The sequence below is a fragment of the Heteronotia binoei genome, chromosome 3 (assembly GCF_032191835.1).
Source record: "Heteronotia binoei isolate CCM8104 ecotype False Entrance Well chromosome 3, APGP_CSIRO_Hbin_v1, whole genome shotgun sequence".
NCBI lineage: Eukaryota > Metazoa > Chordata > Lepidosauria > Squamata > Gekkonidae > Heteronotia > Heteronotia binoei.
In genome coordinates this window covers 139586750-139601379 of record NC_083225.1, presented here as the reverse complement: position 1 = coordinate 139601379, position 14630 = coordinate 139586750, and the positions used below count along the sequence as shown (strand labels likewise).

The following is a 14630-nucleotide window of genomic DNA, read 5'->3' as shown; positions in this document are numbered from 1 at the left end:
TCTCTGTTACTACTGCTGCCGCTACTGCTTATAACAGTCCTAAGGCTGAGCACATTGTAAATTGAAATTTATCATTGCTTTTATAACCTTAATGAAAAAGCATTAAATTGTTAAAGATTCTAGAAAATAATAATTAATGATAATATCCTAAAGCAGAAGGACAATGTTACTTTTCCCCCGTTAATTGTTGTTGATTCCCCCTTCCCACTGAAGATTTTCCAGATCACGTCACACACTGTTCCTGAGTGCCAAGCTGCTTTTGGGGCAGCATATGGGACTGCAGTGGGAAGAGGAAAGTAGGAAAATCCATTCTTTGGATCCTTCAACTCAGCCCCTTCAATTACAATGGCACTGTCTTGCTACAGAAAGCTGTTTGAAATATAATAACCTTCTGGTCATATATGTGGTAATTACGATGTTTTAATTCACTCCTTAAATGCTTTGTAGTTTTGATTACTCCTGATAAGTTAATGAACTTTTTTTTTCAATATCACAAACAATTGGCTGTTTTCACTCTAAACTAACCCTTCACAGCACATTGGGTACCTTAATACTCTTGCATGCCTTTTGGCTTTTGCTTCTTTTACATGTTTAACTTCTAAATTCCTCCTTTTAGGATTATATGAGTGTAAATGACATTAATGAGCCATATGGCAATTCCACGAATTTACCCCCTTCCACTCAACCCCCCACTGCTGCTGATGCTGTTCCCACTGAACCTTCCACAGCTGGCCAGGCGAGCCAGCCACAAAACAAAGAGGTTTGTTTGAGAGACATTTCCCATTTGTATACTTTGTGCTTTTAACTTTGTGTTCCTTCAGTGTATGTAGGATAGCTATAAAACTGCATTTTTGGTTGGACAGCCAAATGGAATGTGTGCTTGAGGGTACAGTCCAGAGCAAAATTTCGACCGGTAGATGTCTTGGTCATATGAACAATCCCTCCTTTTTATCCTTGCCATGTGAATACAACAGTTTGTAAAAACAGTGAAGTGGTCAAGTTTGCAGATGACACTAAATTGTTCAGGGTGGTGAGAACCAGAGAGAATTGTGAGGAACTCCAAAGGGATCTGTTGAGGCTGGGTGAGTGGGCGTCAACGTGGCAGATGAGGTTCAATGTGGCCAAGTGCAAAGTAATGCACATTTGGGGCCAAGAATCCCAGCTACAAATACAAGTTGATGGGGTGTGAACTGGCAGAGACTGACCAAGAGAGAGATCTTGGGGTCGTGGTAGATAACTCACTGAAAATGTCAAGACAGTGTGCGATTGAAATAAAAAAGGCCAACGCCATGCTGGGAATTATTAGGAAGGGAATTGAAAACAAATCAGCCAGCATCATAATGCCCCTGTATAAATCGATGGTGCGGTCTCATTTGGAATACTGTGTGCAATTTCCAATTATAGCATTGGAAAAAGTCCAGAAAAGGGCAACTAAAATGATTAAAGGTTTGGAACACTTTCCCTATGAAGAAAGGTTAAAACGCTTGGGACTCTTTAGCTTGGGGAAACGTCAACTACGGGGTGACATGATAGAGGTTTACAAGATTATGCATGGGATGGAGAAGGTAGAGAAAGAAGTACTCTTCTCCCTTTCTCACAATACAAGAACTCGTGGGCATTCGATGAAATTGCTGAGCAGTTGGGTTAGAACGGATAAAAGGAGGTACTTCTTCACCCAAAGGGTGATTAACATGTGGAATTCACTGCCACAGGAGGTGGTAGCAGCAACAAGCATAGAGGGGTGTTTCAAGAGGGGGTTAGATAAAAATATGGAGCCACGTTGCCTTTCCCCCACCATTGTTTCCACACCTGTGACTGTGAAGGGAAGGATGGTATGCACTTAATAATCACATGGCTAGGAATAATGTTGCGCTTCTACTAGAAACAGTACAGCAGCAGAAAGAGGCAAACATAGAGCATTTCATTTTTATCCAAATGCTTCAGTCATAAAAGTAACAGAGAAAGCAATTCTAACCAGGTCTACTCAAAATTCTACTCAGATCTGTTCAATGGAGTTTACTTTCAGGCACGTGTTCCCAGAATTACACTCAGAAACCTGTAGCTTTGTGAACATGTGTGGTGTTCATTTCATCAGTGAAACTAGTGTTTGTGTAGTTGTTGTTGCCTCTGTCCCCCTTTAGAATGTCCCAATCCCAAATCAGGGGACCTTATTTTTCCAGCAAAATGTTAGAAAGTACAATTTGTGTGTCATTCCATATAGAAAACTCTTAATATGATTTCTCTCTTCCCTATAAAGCTAAGATCATCTCTCTGTCCTGGATTTGTCTTTCCTCACTCCCTTTCTCCTCGCTCTCTTGCACAACTTTCACCAGTCCACTGGTCTGAGGTCAGGGCTCCAAATATAGAACCTTTTCCTTTACCTGACACACCACCACCTCTTCCAGCTAAGAAACACCGAAGGCAACCACAGGTAACATGCTTGTAGGAAGGCAGCCTCAATAGCAATGAGGTTATGTTTGCATGGACTTTTCTGCTCAATCCTATGGAGTGTCTGCAGAACATCCAGAGGGCTGAATGGATGGAGCCCTGTTTTAAAATTAAAATTCTATTAATTAGTAGGGAAAGGAGAAGGTTCATTGCTGCATGTCCTTCAAATAATTTATCAGTAGAGTTCTGGCATTTTTAAGGAGTTTTGCATGTGCAGATTCAGATACTTGATCACAAAGAGGAACCACAAGTGGCTTCCTATCTTGTTAGGAATATGTATACAGAGGCTTGCTTTCCCCGCACACCATGTCCCAGCCTGGAACAGAATATTTCTCTCACCATCACTAGCTGAAATAATTGTTTCATTAGGGAGCATATGCTATTTATTGTCACCCCACAATGGGGTAAATAATGCCCCTCAGGATTTTTGGCTTGGGAAAATGGCATAGGGGTGCAAAACCCCTCTCCTCTACTTGTGCCATGCTCCTGATACAGATCAGGTCTTGCTTGTTTTAAAAATTAGGTCCCTGAAGCTGCTGTAAGGCTTCAGAGGAAGCAAATCTGGTTCTGGGAACCTAAACCTGACTGGTTTAAAAACTTCTTGTCTACTATGGCCAAAATCAAACCACTGGAGATCAGCATGTAAGAGAGAGTTTTTTGCAATTTAATCCATGTCTGTGAACAGCAGTATATGATGATGTATTTGAATATTTTCAGAAGCATGTATTTATTTAAATGTTTATACCCACCTCTTCTCATGGTTTTAACAGTTAACAGTGTAATTTTGAGGTTTGTCTGGTGGGTGATTAATGAAATAAGTGTGGTAAAAGATATTAACAGAGACACATTTTAAACATCAATCTAGAATGGTTTGAAAAATTGCTATAAATTTGCAACAGATACTTCAACGTGCTTTAATATTAAAGCACGTTAGGAGTGTTGTGTGACTTTATAATAATAGAAATATCATTATGTGTTAGGTTTAAACATGCCTTCAGCAGATTCTCCATAGGAGTCCCCCCCCTTAATATCCTGTATGTGCTAAAATTCTAATAAAAACTAAGTGCAGGTTTCAAACAGTATCGCTAAAGCCAGAGATAGTACTGAACTAATGGAAAATTAACATTCAAGTTTGCCTCACAATGCACTCACATTTGCTTTATGGTGCAGATTTAAATCAAACCCATTTTATGGAAATCTGTTCGTTTTGTAAACGTTTCTCCTTTAATTTACATTAACAAGAAAAGCTGCAATATAAAAGAACCTCTCATTAATCCATTTGCAATACCACTGTCATCTTTTGTTTGTTTGTTCAAGCCATTGTGTAAAAACTGCTTTTAAGTTCTTTTCTCATTTAGAAATCTCTCATCATCATAGAAACTTTACAGTTTCTTTGGTTATATTTATATATAATAAACTGGGATATTTCATAATAAATATGAACTCACCCTGTTCAAAGCCCTTTGGGGGGGGGGAGGGGTGAAATTTATTTATGGAATTTTTGTGGTGATTGATAATTAGAATTATCATTTTTCATATGCTTTGTGTAAAATCAGGAAATTGTGGAAATGATTTTTAACTCCCCCCCTCCATGCACACACACTGCAATGTCTGTAAAGTAAAGGTTGTAAATATTAGCATTTACCTGTTTTTCCCTCTCTTGGGCTAAAATACAGTATTCATGATCTTTTGGAACTGCACAGTGATTTAAAAAAAACATAATCCAGCACACAAACTCCCTTACAGTTATGCTTGGTTTTAAACCTATTGGTTTGCAAAAACTTAAATTTGACAAGATCTAATTAATTGCATTTCAAGCACTTTCGAAATCTGGAAGAGAGAAAGAAGCAGCACAAAGAAGCCATGTACATGAGTGATACTTTGCCTCGCAAGAAAACTGCTTCCTCTGTATCACCCCATTTCAGCAGTTCTACTCTTGGACGAAGCATTAAGGTAGGCAGCATGATTACACAACTCAGCTATTATGTTGTGGTATAAAATGTTCATGACATCAGAATGGAGGGTGGAAAGAAATTACTTTCATTTTGATATTATGTTATTAATGTTAACTTCATAATGAAAGCTGAACAAACTAATCTTGATTCTTCTGAGTTCCTATATTATTATTTAGTATCCACAGGGTTGTTGTTTTTTTCTGGGAAAAGAGGTGCTGGAACTCTCAAGAGGGAAAAGAAGAAGAAACCATGGGTGCCCCTCATGAACTTTTGAACATTTTTTTGAGAATTTTGTTTTCACAAAGAGGTTCTGGAACTCCATTCCACCACGTTCCCCCAGGAAAAAAAAGGCCTGAGTTTCCAGATAGCCAGTTTTGAGTAGTGGTTAAGTGCATGGACTCTTATCTGGAAGAACCAGGTTTGATTCCCCACTCCTCCACTTGCACCTGCTGGAATGGCCTTGGGTCAGCCATATCTTTTGTAGAAGTTGTCCTTGAAAGGACAGCTGCTGTAAGAGCTCTCTCAGCCCCACCTACCTCACAGAGTGTCTGTTGTGTATGTGTGGGGAGGGAAGGTAAAGGAGATTGTGACCGCTCTGAGATTCAGAGTATAGGGCATGATATAAATCCAATATCTTCTTCTTCATATAATAAGAAGCCCCATGGCGCAGAGTGGTAAGCTGCAGTACTGTAGCCCAAGGTCTGTTCATGACCTGAGTTCAATCCCTGCAGAAGCTGGGTTCAGGTAGGTGGCTCAAGGCTGACTTAGCCTTCCATTCCTTCCAAGGTTGGTAAAATGAGTACCCAGCTTGCTGGGGGTAAAGTGTAGATGACTGGGGAAGGCAATGGCAAACCACCCTGCAATAGGTCTGCCAAGAAAATGTCATGATTTGATGTCACCCCATGGGTCGGTAATGCCTCAGTGATTACACAGGGGACTAACTTTACCCTTTAAAAATTTTATTTATTTATTTGCGTTATATTTATATCCTGCCCATTCTAGGCAGACTCAAGGCAGCTAACAACATAAAATACACAATAAACAATAAGCAATATTAAAGCAATAAAACAATCAAATAATCCACATAATAAGCATCAGTGCATGCACTTTTATTTACCTGTAATGGTGTTGTATATGTTTCTAATCCTTTCTCTGAGGTCAGGGAGGCATATATGTGGTTTTTTGTCCTCCCACCCCCATAGCATCCCTCTGTAGTCTAGGCTGAGAGAAGCTGATAAACCACAGTAACTCCAGTAGCTGTAGGGGTGTGAAAAAAATTGGTATTTTTTGGGTTTGGATATATTGATTTTCCAATATTCATGAATCCCAATATTGGTATGATGTTTGGATTTGGGATTTTTCAGAGCAACAGCAGAGGGTGGGGCCATCAATTACCCCCAGGCAAACAAGCTCTCCTCACTCAGCAATAGCTACACAAAAGACACACAAAAGCAATCAGAAACCCCTCTCCAGCAGGCACCAAACATTCCACAGTTACCTCCCACAGCAACCCTAGGTAATATTCCCCAACAATTTTAGAAAAGCAAATCAAGTCTCTCTCACCTTACCAGCAGCTCTGTTCTAGATCCAGACAGCTTCTTCTAGTGCAGCTGAGCCACTAGAAAGGACAGCTGCTGTGAGAGCCCTCTCAGCCCCACCATCTCACAGGCTCATAGAATCATAGAGTTGGAAGGGACCTCTACGGTCATCTAGTCCAACTCCCTGCACAATGCAGGAAACTCACAAACACTTCCCCCTAAATTCACAGGATCTTCATTGCTGTCAGATGGCCATCTAGGCCTTCAAGGAAGGAGAGCCCACCACCTCCTGAGAAAGCCTGCTCCACTGAGGAATCGCTCTAACAGTCAGGAAGTTCTTCCTAATGTTGAGCCGGAAACTCTTTTGATTTAATTTCAACCCATTGGTTCTGGTCCTATCTTCTGGGGCCACAGAAAACAATTCCACACCATCCTCTATATGATAGCCCTTCAAGTTGTGGGGAGAGAAGATATAGGAGATTGTAAGCCGCTCTGAGTCTCTGATTCAGAGAGAAAGGCGTGGTATAAATCTGCAGTCTTCTTCTTCTTCTCTTTAGCTTGGAGAAATCACCACTGAGGGGTGACATGATAGAGGTTTACAAGATTATGGATGGGATAGAAGGTAGAGAAAGAAGTACATTTCTCCCTTTCTCACAATACAAGAACTCGTGGGCATTCAATGAAATTGCTGAGCAGTCGGGTTAGAAAGGATAAAAGGAAGTACTTCTTCACCCAAAGAGTGATTAACACATGGAGTTCACTGCCACAGGATGTGGCGGTGGCTGCAAGTATAGACAGCTTCAAGAGGGGATTGGATAAACATATGGAACAGAGGTCCATCAGCGGCTATTAGCCACAGGGTACAGATGGAACTCTCTGTCTAGGACAGTGATGCTCTGTATTCTTGGTACTAGGAAGGCAAACAGGGGGAGGGCTTCTAGTGTCCTGGCCCCACTGATGGATCTCCTGATGGCACCTGTTTTATTGGCAACTGTGTGACAGAATCTTGGACTGAATGGGTTATTGGATATAATTTGGTTTCTCTTATGTTCTTAAAATTGATCTGGGGTATCTGGAGCTGTGGGGGCCTCTGTTTTTTGAAGCAGAGGCACCAAATTTACAGCATAGCTGCTGGTGGCACTCCTCAAACCCCTCCCAAGTTTTCAAAAGATTGGACCAGGGGGTCCAATTCTATGGGCCCCCCAATGAAAGTTCCCTACCATCCATTGGTTTCAGTGCAGGGGGAAAGATGTTTAAAGGGATCAAGGTCTGTTTAAATGCCTTCTCCAACTCTGCAAGTACTCCAAACGTGTTTAAAGGGCTCACAGCCTTCTTCAAGCACCAAGTTCATCCAAGAGGCATTTAGGGACTGCAGTCCCTTTCAGTGTCCTTTAACTTTGACTATTCAGTGGTCCTGAAAAATCCTGAATATATTTAGAATTTTGGGGGCTTGGCCATTTTGGATAGCAAAAAAATAGCCAAATCTATATACAGCTAAAAGAATAGCTGGAAAATACCAATAAGGTATTTTTCAGTCTCCCCTCCCCCCCTTCAGTTTAGATTTAGCTAAATGCACAACCCTAAGTAGCCCTACACGTGATCAGGGATTGAGTCTGGCTCTCTTGGTTTTGAATGATCTGATTTTCCCTTTCTTATCACTCTGGGGCAATAGATTTTTAAATAAAAAGATAATTTATAGTCAAACCAGTGATGCATAACTTCACTGCACAACTTCCATATATTTCACTGGATTGAGTTCTGGATTCAGTCCTGAAATCTGTTGCTGATACAAAACCTCAACCAGGGGAAAATATGACACCATAATGAAGAAGTGAATATTTTTGAAGGGTACCTTTTGCCTCATCATGAGTAACTACAATCAGCCAAAACACATCAGGGATTAGGAAGAAGATTTAGGAATGATGGTTTCACATTAGTCCCAATTGTTATAGAAATTAATCTCTGAATGTATACAACCAAAGCTCCTGATAGATTATATCTAATTCCCTTTTAAAAATAAAGCTACTAGTTATGTCACTTTTAGTTATTGGTATTGATAGCATTCCTTCTGTATTTCTGTGGATTGTCCAGCTCTGTAAGTCCTTTTGAGAAGCTTCAGATGTTACTAAATGGGGGAAGGCAAGAAATAGGAGTGGCTTTGGCTTCCTGTGCTTTTTTGTAATGTCCAATGTTGACATCTCTTGTAGACTGAGATGAATCCTCCAATTTACAGAAACAGCTTGCAAGTTTTACAACAAGAACAGTACCACTTTAAGCATTGCAAAGAAAAATGTAAAACAAGAAGCATGAGTTACTCATGAATTCATGATTTGAATAATATTTAGTGAACAGTATCTGTAATGAAGGATTTACACTATTTCATGCAGGGTCACTTGCCACTTGGACAAAGTAACAGCTGTGGCAGTGTTCTTCCTCATTGTTTGACCAAGGAGCCTGAGTCAAGAAGGGCGCATAAAGGTAAGACCTTTCAACAACCATCTTCCTCTATTAGTATGCAATAAAACATTACTGAACAAAATCTCAGATGCAACTTGATGGTAATCAGCAGACTTGTACTTAGGCATTTGTTCTTCATCATAATTTGTAAATATATTGTTAAAGGTACATTGTTTCATCCATTACATTTTTATGGGGTTAATTTCTTTTTAGTTTTTGTAATATTTGTATAACATTTAGCACACAGGTCTCTCAGAGCTGTTCTCTTAAGAGCTCTCTCAGCTCTACCTACCTCACAGGCCGTCTATTGTGCGGAGGAGAAGGGAAAAGAGATTGTAAACCACTCTGAGACTTTGAGTGAAGGGTGGGATATAAATCTGATCTTCTCCTCTTCCTTTGGTAGAATATTTGTTTTAGAAAGGATGGGTTTTTTTCCTTATAGATGCATAAATTTAAAGGATTTCTTTTAAAAACTGTTTTTGTGTTTTTAAAATCAGGAAAAGGCAAAAAAGGTATGAGAAACATTCTACGTGTGAATGTATGTGTTTGTTGTGGCAGACATCACTGATGAAAGGAACACCATCAAGTTGTTTAGAGTGAAAATGTGCTGAAAATCTAAAAATCTCCCCATAGTGTAAACCAGGGGTCCTCAAACTTTTTAAATAGGGGGCCAGTTCACTGTCCCTCAGACTGTTGGAGGGCCGGACTGTTGTGGTGGCTGCCGTTACTGTACAAGGCTGCGGGCCGTCAGTTCTCCGTCTTCTGCATCTCTCTCCCTTCCCCACACCACACACCCCGGCCTGGGAACTCACCTCACCTCAGTATCACCTCACACTCTGTCTCCGCCGCCTCAGCCCAGTGCCGGAAGTGTGTGTTGCTAACGCAAGTTTAGGTCGAATGGCACTTCCGGTCTGATTTTGCCATAACCCGGCGGGCCGCATAAACGTCCTCAGCGGGCCGCATCTGGCCCGCGGGCCGTAGTTTGAGGACCCCTGGTGTAAACCTTTTGTCAGATAATGTTTGTTGCTGCTGATTGATAATAAAGCCTTGGAATTGCAGTACATCCAGTTAAAAAGTATTAGAGCTTTACCACCAAAGTCCTCTAGTGTTGTAAGTACCTTTGCCTTATGGAAGGGCAGTCTTTAAGTAGAGTAAAATAAACACATTATTTTCACTGAACGCACTGCACTGTTGCCTTGTCTCCAATGAGAATAGAAGGAAAAGAGTCTAGATACCCGAAAGTGCACCAAAGTGAGCCACTTCGGTGGTAAGGGCGGGATATAAATAAACTTGAACTTGAAAATAAGCTTACAAAAATTACAAGCCCACGAAAATGTGGAATCCTGTGGAAGCATGGGATGATGACATCACTTGTTGGCACTGGGTTCCACTAGCCTCTGGGCAGTTGTGCAACTGCACAATACTGCAGCCATGCCCCAAGCAGCTTTACCACCTTCCACCTCTACTTCTGCAGCATTTAGTGGCATGTACTTCTCATCTCACAAGCTGTTGCTGTTGGACAGTGCAATTAATTTATATTAACATACTGAGAGATTTCAACAGATAGTCTTCTGTGGAACTCATCCCAGTGAAAAGAATTTATAGTTAATTTTTAATGCGGTGCAAAGATAGCATAACTGCTGTTGTTTCTAAGAAGACAATAACATATTTTAAATATAACTATACTTGACTGTGTTCCTTCAAATCTTCCCCAAAGAAAAGGTATTAAAAGCATAGTTTTGGCTTCAGTGTTCCATGTTATCACATGGCAGTGAAAAATTTTAAGTGCTTTAAATATATGATGTTGCTGCTTTACGTCAGTGTTTTAATTTTTTTTTTTTTTGCTTTTGGCAATAGCTTTTTATATCTAAAAATGATTTAATTCTATTTGTTTCTATATCATGGTTTTCTGTGGCTGCATGGTTTAATGGTAAACTGGGCAGAATATACAAAATTTTGGTTATCCATTCCCCAAAAATATGTGCTACTCCACCATAATCCCTTATAATGACGTAGAATACTCTTGGTAGTTAAGTATCTGCTGTCCTACACAAGACATTAGGGACAAGTTCAGCTTAATAAATCATTTTATTATGTTTGTTTCTGCATCTAGAGCAGTGGTGTGGGAACAAGGCCAAAATAAATGCCCTGCTTGTAATTAGCTGGGTACTGTTGGAAAACAGTGGTTAAAACTTAATTGCCCAAACTAAGAAAGCAAGCATGAGGCTGTGCCCCAGAAACTAAACCTCTGCTTTGACCTTTTTTTTTTGTTGTTACTGCAGTATAATCTCCATTTTACATAAAATAAACTAGTGAGGCTGAAACTAAGTGGCTTGCATAAGACCACAAGATACAAGTCTGATCTCAAATACAAAACTTTCTGAATTATAACTCTGACTCAGTTTGTTCTACAATGCTATGGAATGCTATGCTCGTCAGACCCAGAGGGAAGGAACAGACAAGTAAAGTTCAAGATCTTTATTGCAGCATCATAAGCAGGTACAGGTGTTGTTGGAACTGACTCTCCCGCCAGTTCCCCACTCTTATAACCCCTTGCCTTGACCGTTACAATTCAAGCCAAGTGCGCCAAGCTGCAGCGGGGATTTTGCACAGGAAGGTTCCCTCCTATTATATCATTACCCCAGGTGCCTGTTATACCCCCACGACTACATCTCCACCGGCTCCCTTGACCTTGGTTGCATAGTAACGTGCGAGTTCCCAGACATTCCACCCTCCCTCTAGATAAGCAGCGAGGATGCTTCAAAGCAATCAGCCAGCATAGCAAGCACAAGTGTTAGCATTATATAACTGTTAGCCATTTGGATACATGTGGCAAGAGGAACAAAGATGGAGTGACTCTTGACATTCTACCCCCCCTAAAACCCCCTTCCCCTGGGCTTGTTGGGATGTTTGTTGTAAAAGTCCTTGATCAAAGCCTTGCAATTCGTATCTGTGGCTTTGACCCATTCTGCTTGACTTAGTGGGAAATGAGTTCATTTGATAAGGTAGAAGAGTTCACCACGTTTGAACTTGGCGTCGAGGATTTCCTGCACCTCATGATGAATTGACCACGAACCAGGGTCGGGGGTGATGGTTCCATCTGGGGGTGCCATGATGAGGGCCCAGGATCGTTCTTCAGATAACTGGTGTGGAAACAAGGGTGCACATGTTTAAGGTTTTTTGGCAGTTCTAATTCTACAGTTACTTTATTTATAATCTGTTTAATCAGGAAAAGCCCCAAGTACTTCAGTCCTAACTTTTTACGATATTGGGCGTTGGGTAAGTGCTTAGTTGAAATGTATACTTTATCCCCCACTGCCCAATCCCACAGCTCAGAGTGTTTCTTGTCATATTGGGCTTTATAGACCTCTCGCGCCCTCTGGAGCTGTTGTCTAATAACTGTCCATCCTCTCGCTATTCTTTTCCACCATTCCACAGTCTATTGGAGCTGATGGGGGGGTGAGTTCAGGGAAAGGTTTGCCTTCATAGCCGTGCACTGCATGGAACGGGCTTATTTTGGTGGCACTATGCACACTTATTATATAGTATATTCTGCAACAGATCCGCCCAATTGTCCTGCTGGAAGGATGTGTAACAGCGTAAAAATTGCTCTAACACCATGTTGGTGCGTTCCGTCTGTCTGGGGGTGGTAGGCAGAGCTGATCCCTTGCTCCATCTCAGCCAGTTCACACAGGTGTGACCAGAATTTGGCAACAAATTGTGGTCCGCGGTCGGAAATCACCTTGATGGGGAAGGCATGCAGCCGAAAGACGTGCTGGATAAACATTTGGGCTAAGTACTTGGCCGTGGGTAGTTGTTTACAGGGTATGAAGTGAGCTTGCTTGGAAAATGTGTCCACCACCCAGATTATGGTTTTCCCCATAGACAGGGGAAGGTCAGTTATAAAGTCCATTGATATACATTCCCAGCGGCGCGAGGCAGGAGGGAGGGGTTGTAGGTGCCCGGGGGACACCCCCCCTCTTCTTTGCCATGATACATGTGGGGCACCCTGTCGTGTATTCCCCCACATATTTTCTAAGCCCCAGCCACCAAAATTGCCTTTGGACTGTATTGTTTTGACAAACCTGAAGTGCCTCCACCCTCCACTTGGAGTCGTGCGACCTCTGAATCTCTCTCTCTCGGCTTGACTTCGCAAACGAAGATTTAAGAAGGGTGCAGTAGTCCACGTCTGCTGCAGGCTCGCTGGTGGCTGACAAGACCAATGTGGGACAGGCAGATCCGGCCGCAGTGGCTGCAGGGAAAAGTCTGATTTGGGGTTGGTGCTGTAGCAGTGCGATTCTTCCTCAATCTCCTTTTGTCCTCAAGACCAGCTATGCTTGCGTTCTCAAAGGAAGAGACAGCCTGGTGGATGGTGTGCCTCCATGCTTTGCGATCTGAGGCTAGGTCAGACCACTGGTGATGGTTGATGCGACAGGTGCCAATGGATTTCTCCAAGGAGTCCTTGTACCTCTTCTTTGGTGCCCCTCTGTTTCGATGGCCGGGGGAAAGTTCGCCATACAGAGCAATCTTGGGAAGGCGGTGGTTTTCCATCCTAGAAATATGCCCTGCCCAGCGCAGCTGCGTCTTCAACAGCAGTGCTTCGATGCTTGTAACCTCTGCCCTCTTGAGGACTTCAGTGTTGGTCACAAAGTCACTCCAGTGGATGCTGAGGATGGTGCGAAGGCAGTGCTGATGAAAGCGCTCAAGGAGTCGCAGGTGATGACGGTATAAAACCCACGATTCGGAGCCATAGATGAGGGTTGTCATCACAACCGCTTTGTAAACATTGGTCTTTGTGCCTTTTTTCAGATGCTTGTTGCTCCACACTCTTTTGTGCAGTCGGCCAAATGCACGATTTGCCTTTGCCAGCCTGTTGTCAATTTCCTTGTCGATCTTGGCATCTGAGGAGATGATGCACCCCAGGTAGCTGAACTGCTGGACTGTCTTCAGAACTGATTCACCCACAGTGATGCAGGGAGGGTGATAATCTTCCTGGGGTGCAGGCTGGTGGAGAAATTCTGTCTTCTTCAGACTAACTTCTAGGCCGAATAGCTTGGCAGCCTCTGCAAAGCAGGACGTCATATGCTGCAGAGCTGATACCGAGTGGGAGACGAGTGCAGCATCATCAGCAAATAGTAGCTCTCGGATGAGTTTTTCCATTGTCTTGGAGTGAGCCTTTAGTCGCCTCAGGTTGAACAGGCTGCCATCAGTGCGATAGCGGATGTAGACACCATCGTCATCATCTAGATCTACTGCGGCTCTTTGAAGCATCATGCTAAAGAAGATCGTAAAGAGAGTTGGCACGAGAACGCAGCCTTGCTTTACACCTGTGCCTATTGGGAAGGGCTCTGAGAGGTCGTTGCAGTGTCTGACTTGGCCTCGCTGGTCTTCATGTAGCTGGATGATCGTGCTGAGGAACCTTGGGGGACATCCTAAACGTTCCAAGATTTGCCACAGGCCTTTCCTGCTAACGGTATCGAAAGCTTTGGTAAGGTCGACAAAAGTCACATATAGACCCTTGTTCTGTTCCCTGCATTTCTCTTGGAGCTGCCTGAGAACAAATACCTTGTCGGTGGTGCTCCTGTTAGCTCTGAAGCCGCACTGGCTCTCTGGGAGGAGTTCTTCTGCAATGGTGGGCACCAGTCTGTTCAGGAGTATTCTGGCAAGGATTTTACCTGCGATGGAGAGCAGGGTTATCCCCCAGTAGTTGGAGCAGTCTGACTTTTCTCCTTTGTTCTTGTATAGAGTGATGATGATTGCATTGCGAAAGTCCTGTGGTAGTTTGCCTTGTTCCCAGCAGGTGACAAGTACTTTGTGAAGTGTGCTATGTAGTACTGTGCCCCCATGCTTCCAGATCTCTGGTGGGATTCCATCAACTCCCACTGCCTTGCCACTTTTCAGTTGCTTGATGGCTTTAACAGTCTCTTCTAGGGTGGGGATCTCATCCAACTCTGTTTTCACTGGTTGAAGTGGGGTGAGGTGGATTGCTGGATGTTAGCATCAGGCACTTTAAGATGAAAACTGCTGATGCAACAGTATGTAACTCCAACTATACTAGCTAATGAGAGGCATGTGAAGCTAGTTAAGTGGGGTGTAACATGATTGGCCAGCTGCACCATAAGAACAAGGAACCTAACTCTTAGTCTTTGTTGGGTTGATGAGGAGGAAGGACGTGTTGGAGAAGTGAAGAGCTATTGTTATCAGAGACTGTTACTCTGTCCGTTTGACTGAT

At 42.5% G+C, this 14630-nt stretch overlaps 1 protein-coding gene across 2 annotated transcripts in view; it reads left to right on the top strand.

The window, feature by feature from the left end:
• Nucleotides 1-14630, top strand: part of PHLDB2 (pleckstrin homology like domain family B member 2) — a 123651-nt gene that overhangs the window by 81076 nt on the left and 27945 nt on the right. Inside the window, exons 12-16 of one of the 2 annotated variants that reach the window (XM_060234526.1) lie at nucleotides 617-760; nucleotides 2258-2431; nucleotides 4267-4401; nucleotides 8329-8419; nucleotides 8896-8910. In XM_060234526.1, coding sequence (XP_060090509.1) covers nucleotides 617-760; nucleotides 2258-2431; nucleotides 4267-4401; nucleotides 8329-8419; nucleotides 8896-8910 — 559 coding nt within the window. The remainder of the gene's footprint in view (nucleotides 1-616; nucleotides 761-2257; nucleotides 2432-4266; nucleotides 4402-8328; nucleotides 8420-8895; nucleotides 8911-14630) is intronic. The other variant, XM_060234527.1, reaches the window with a different exon arrangement.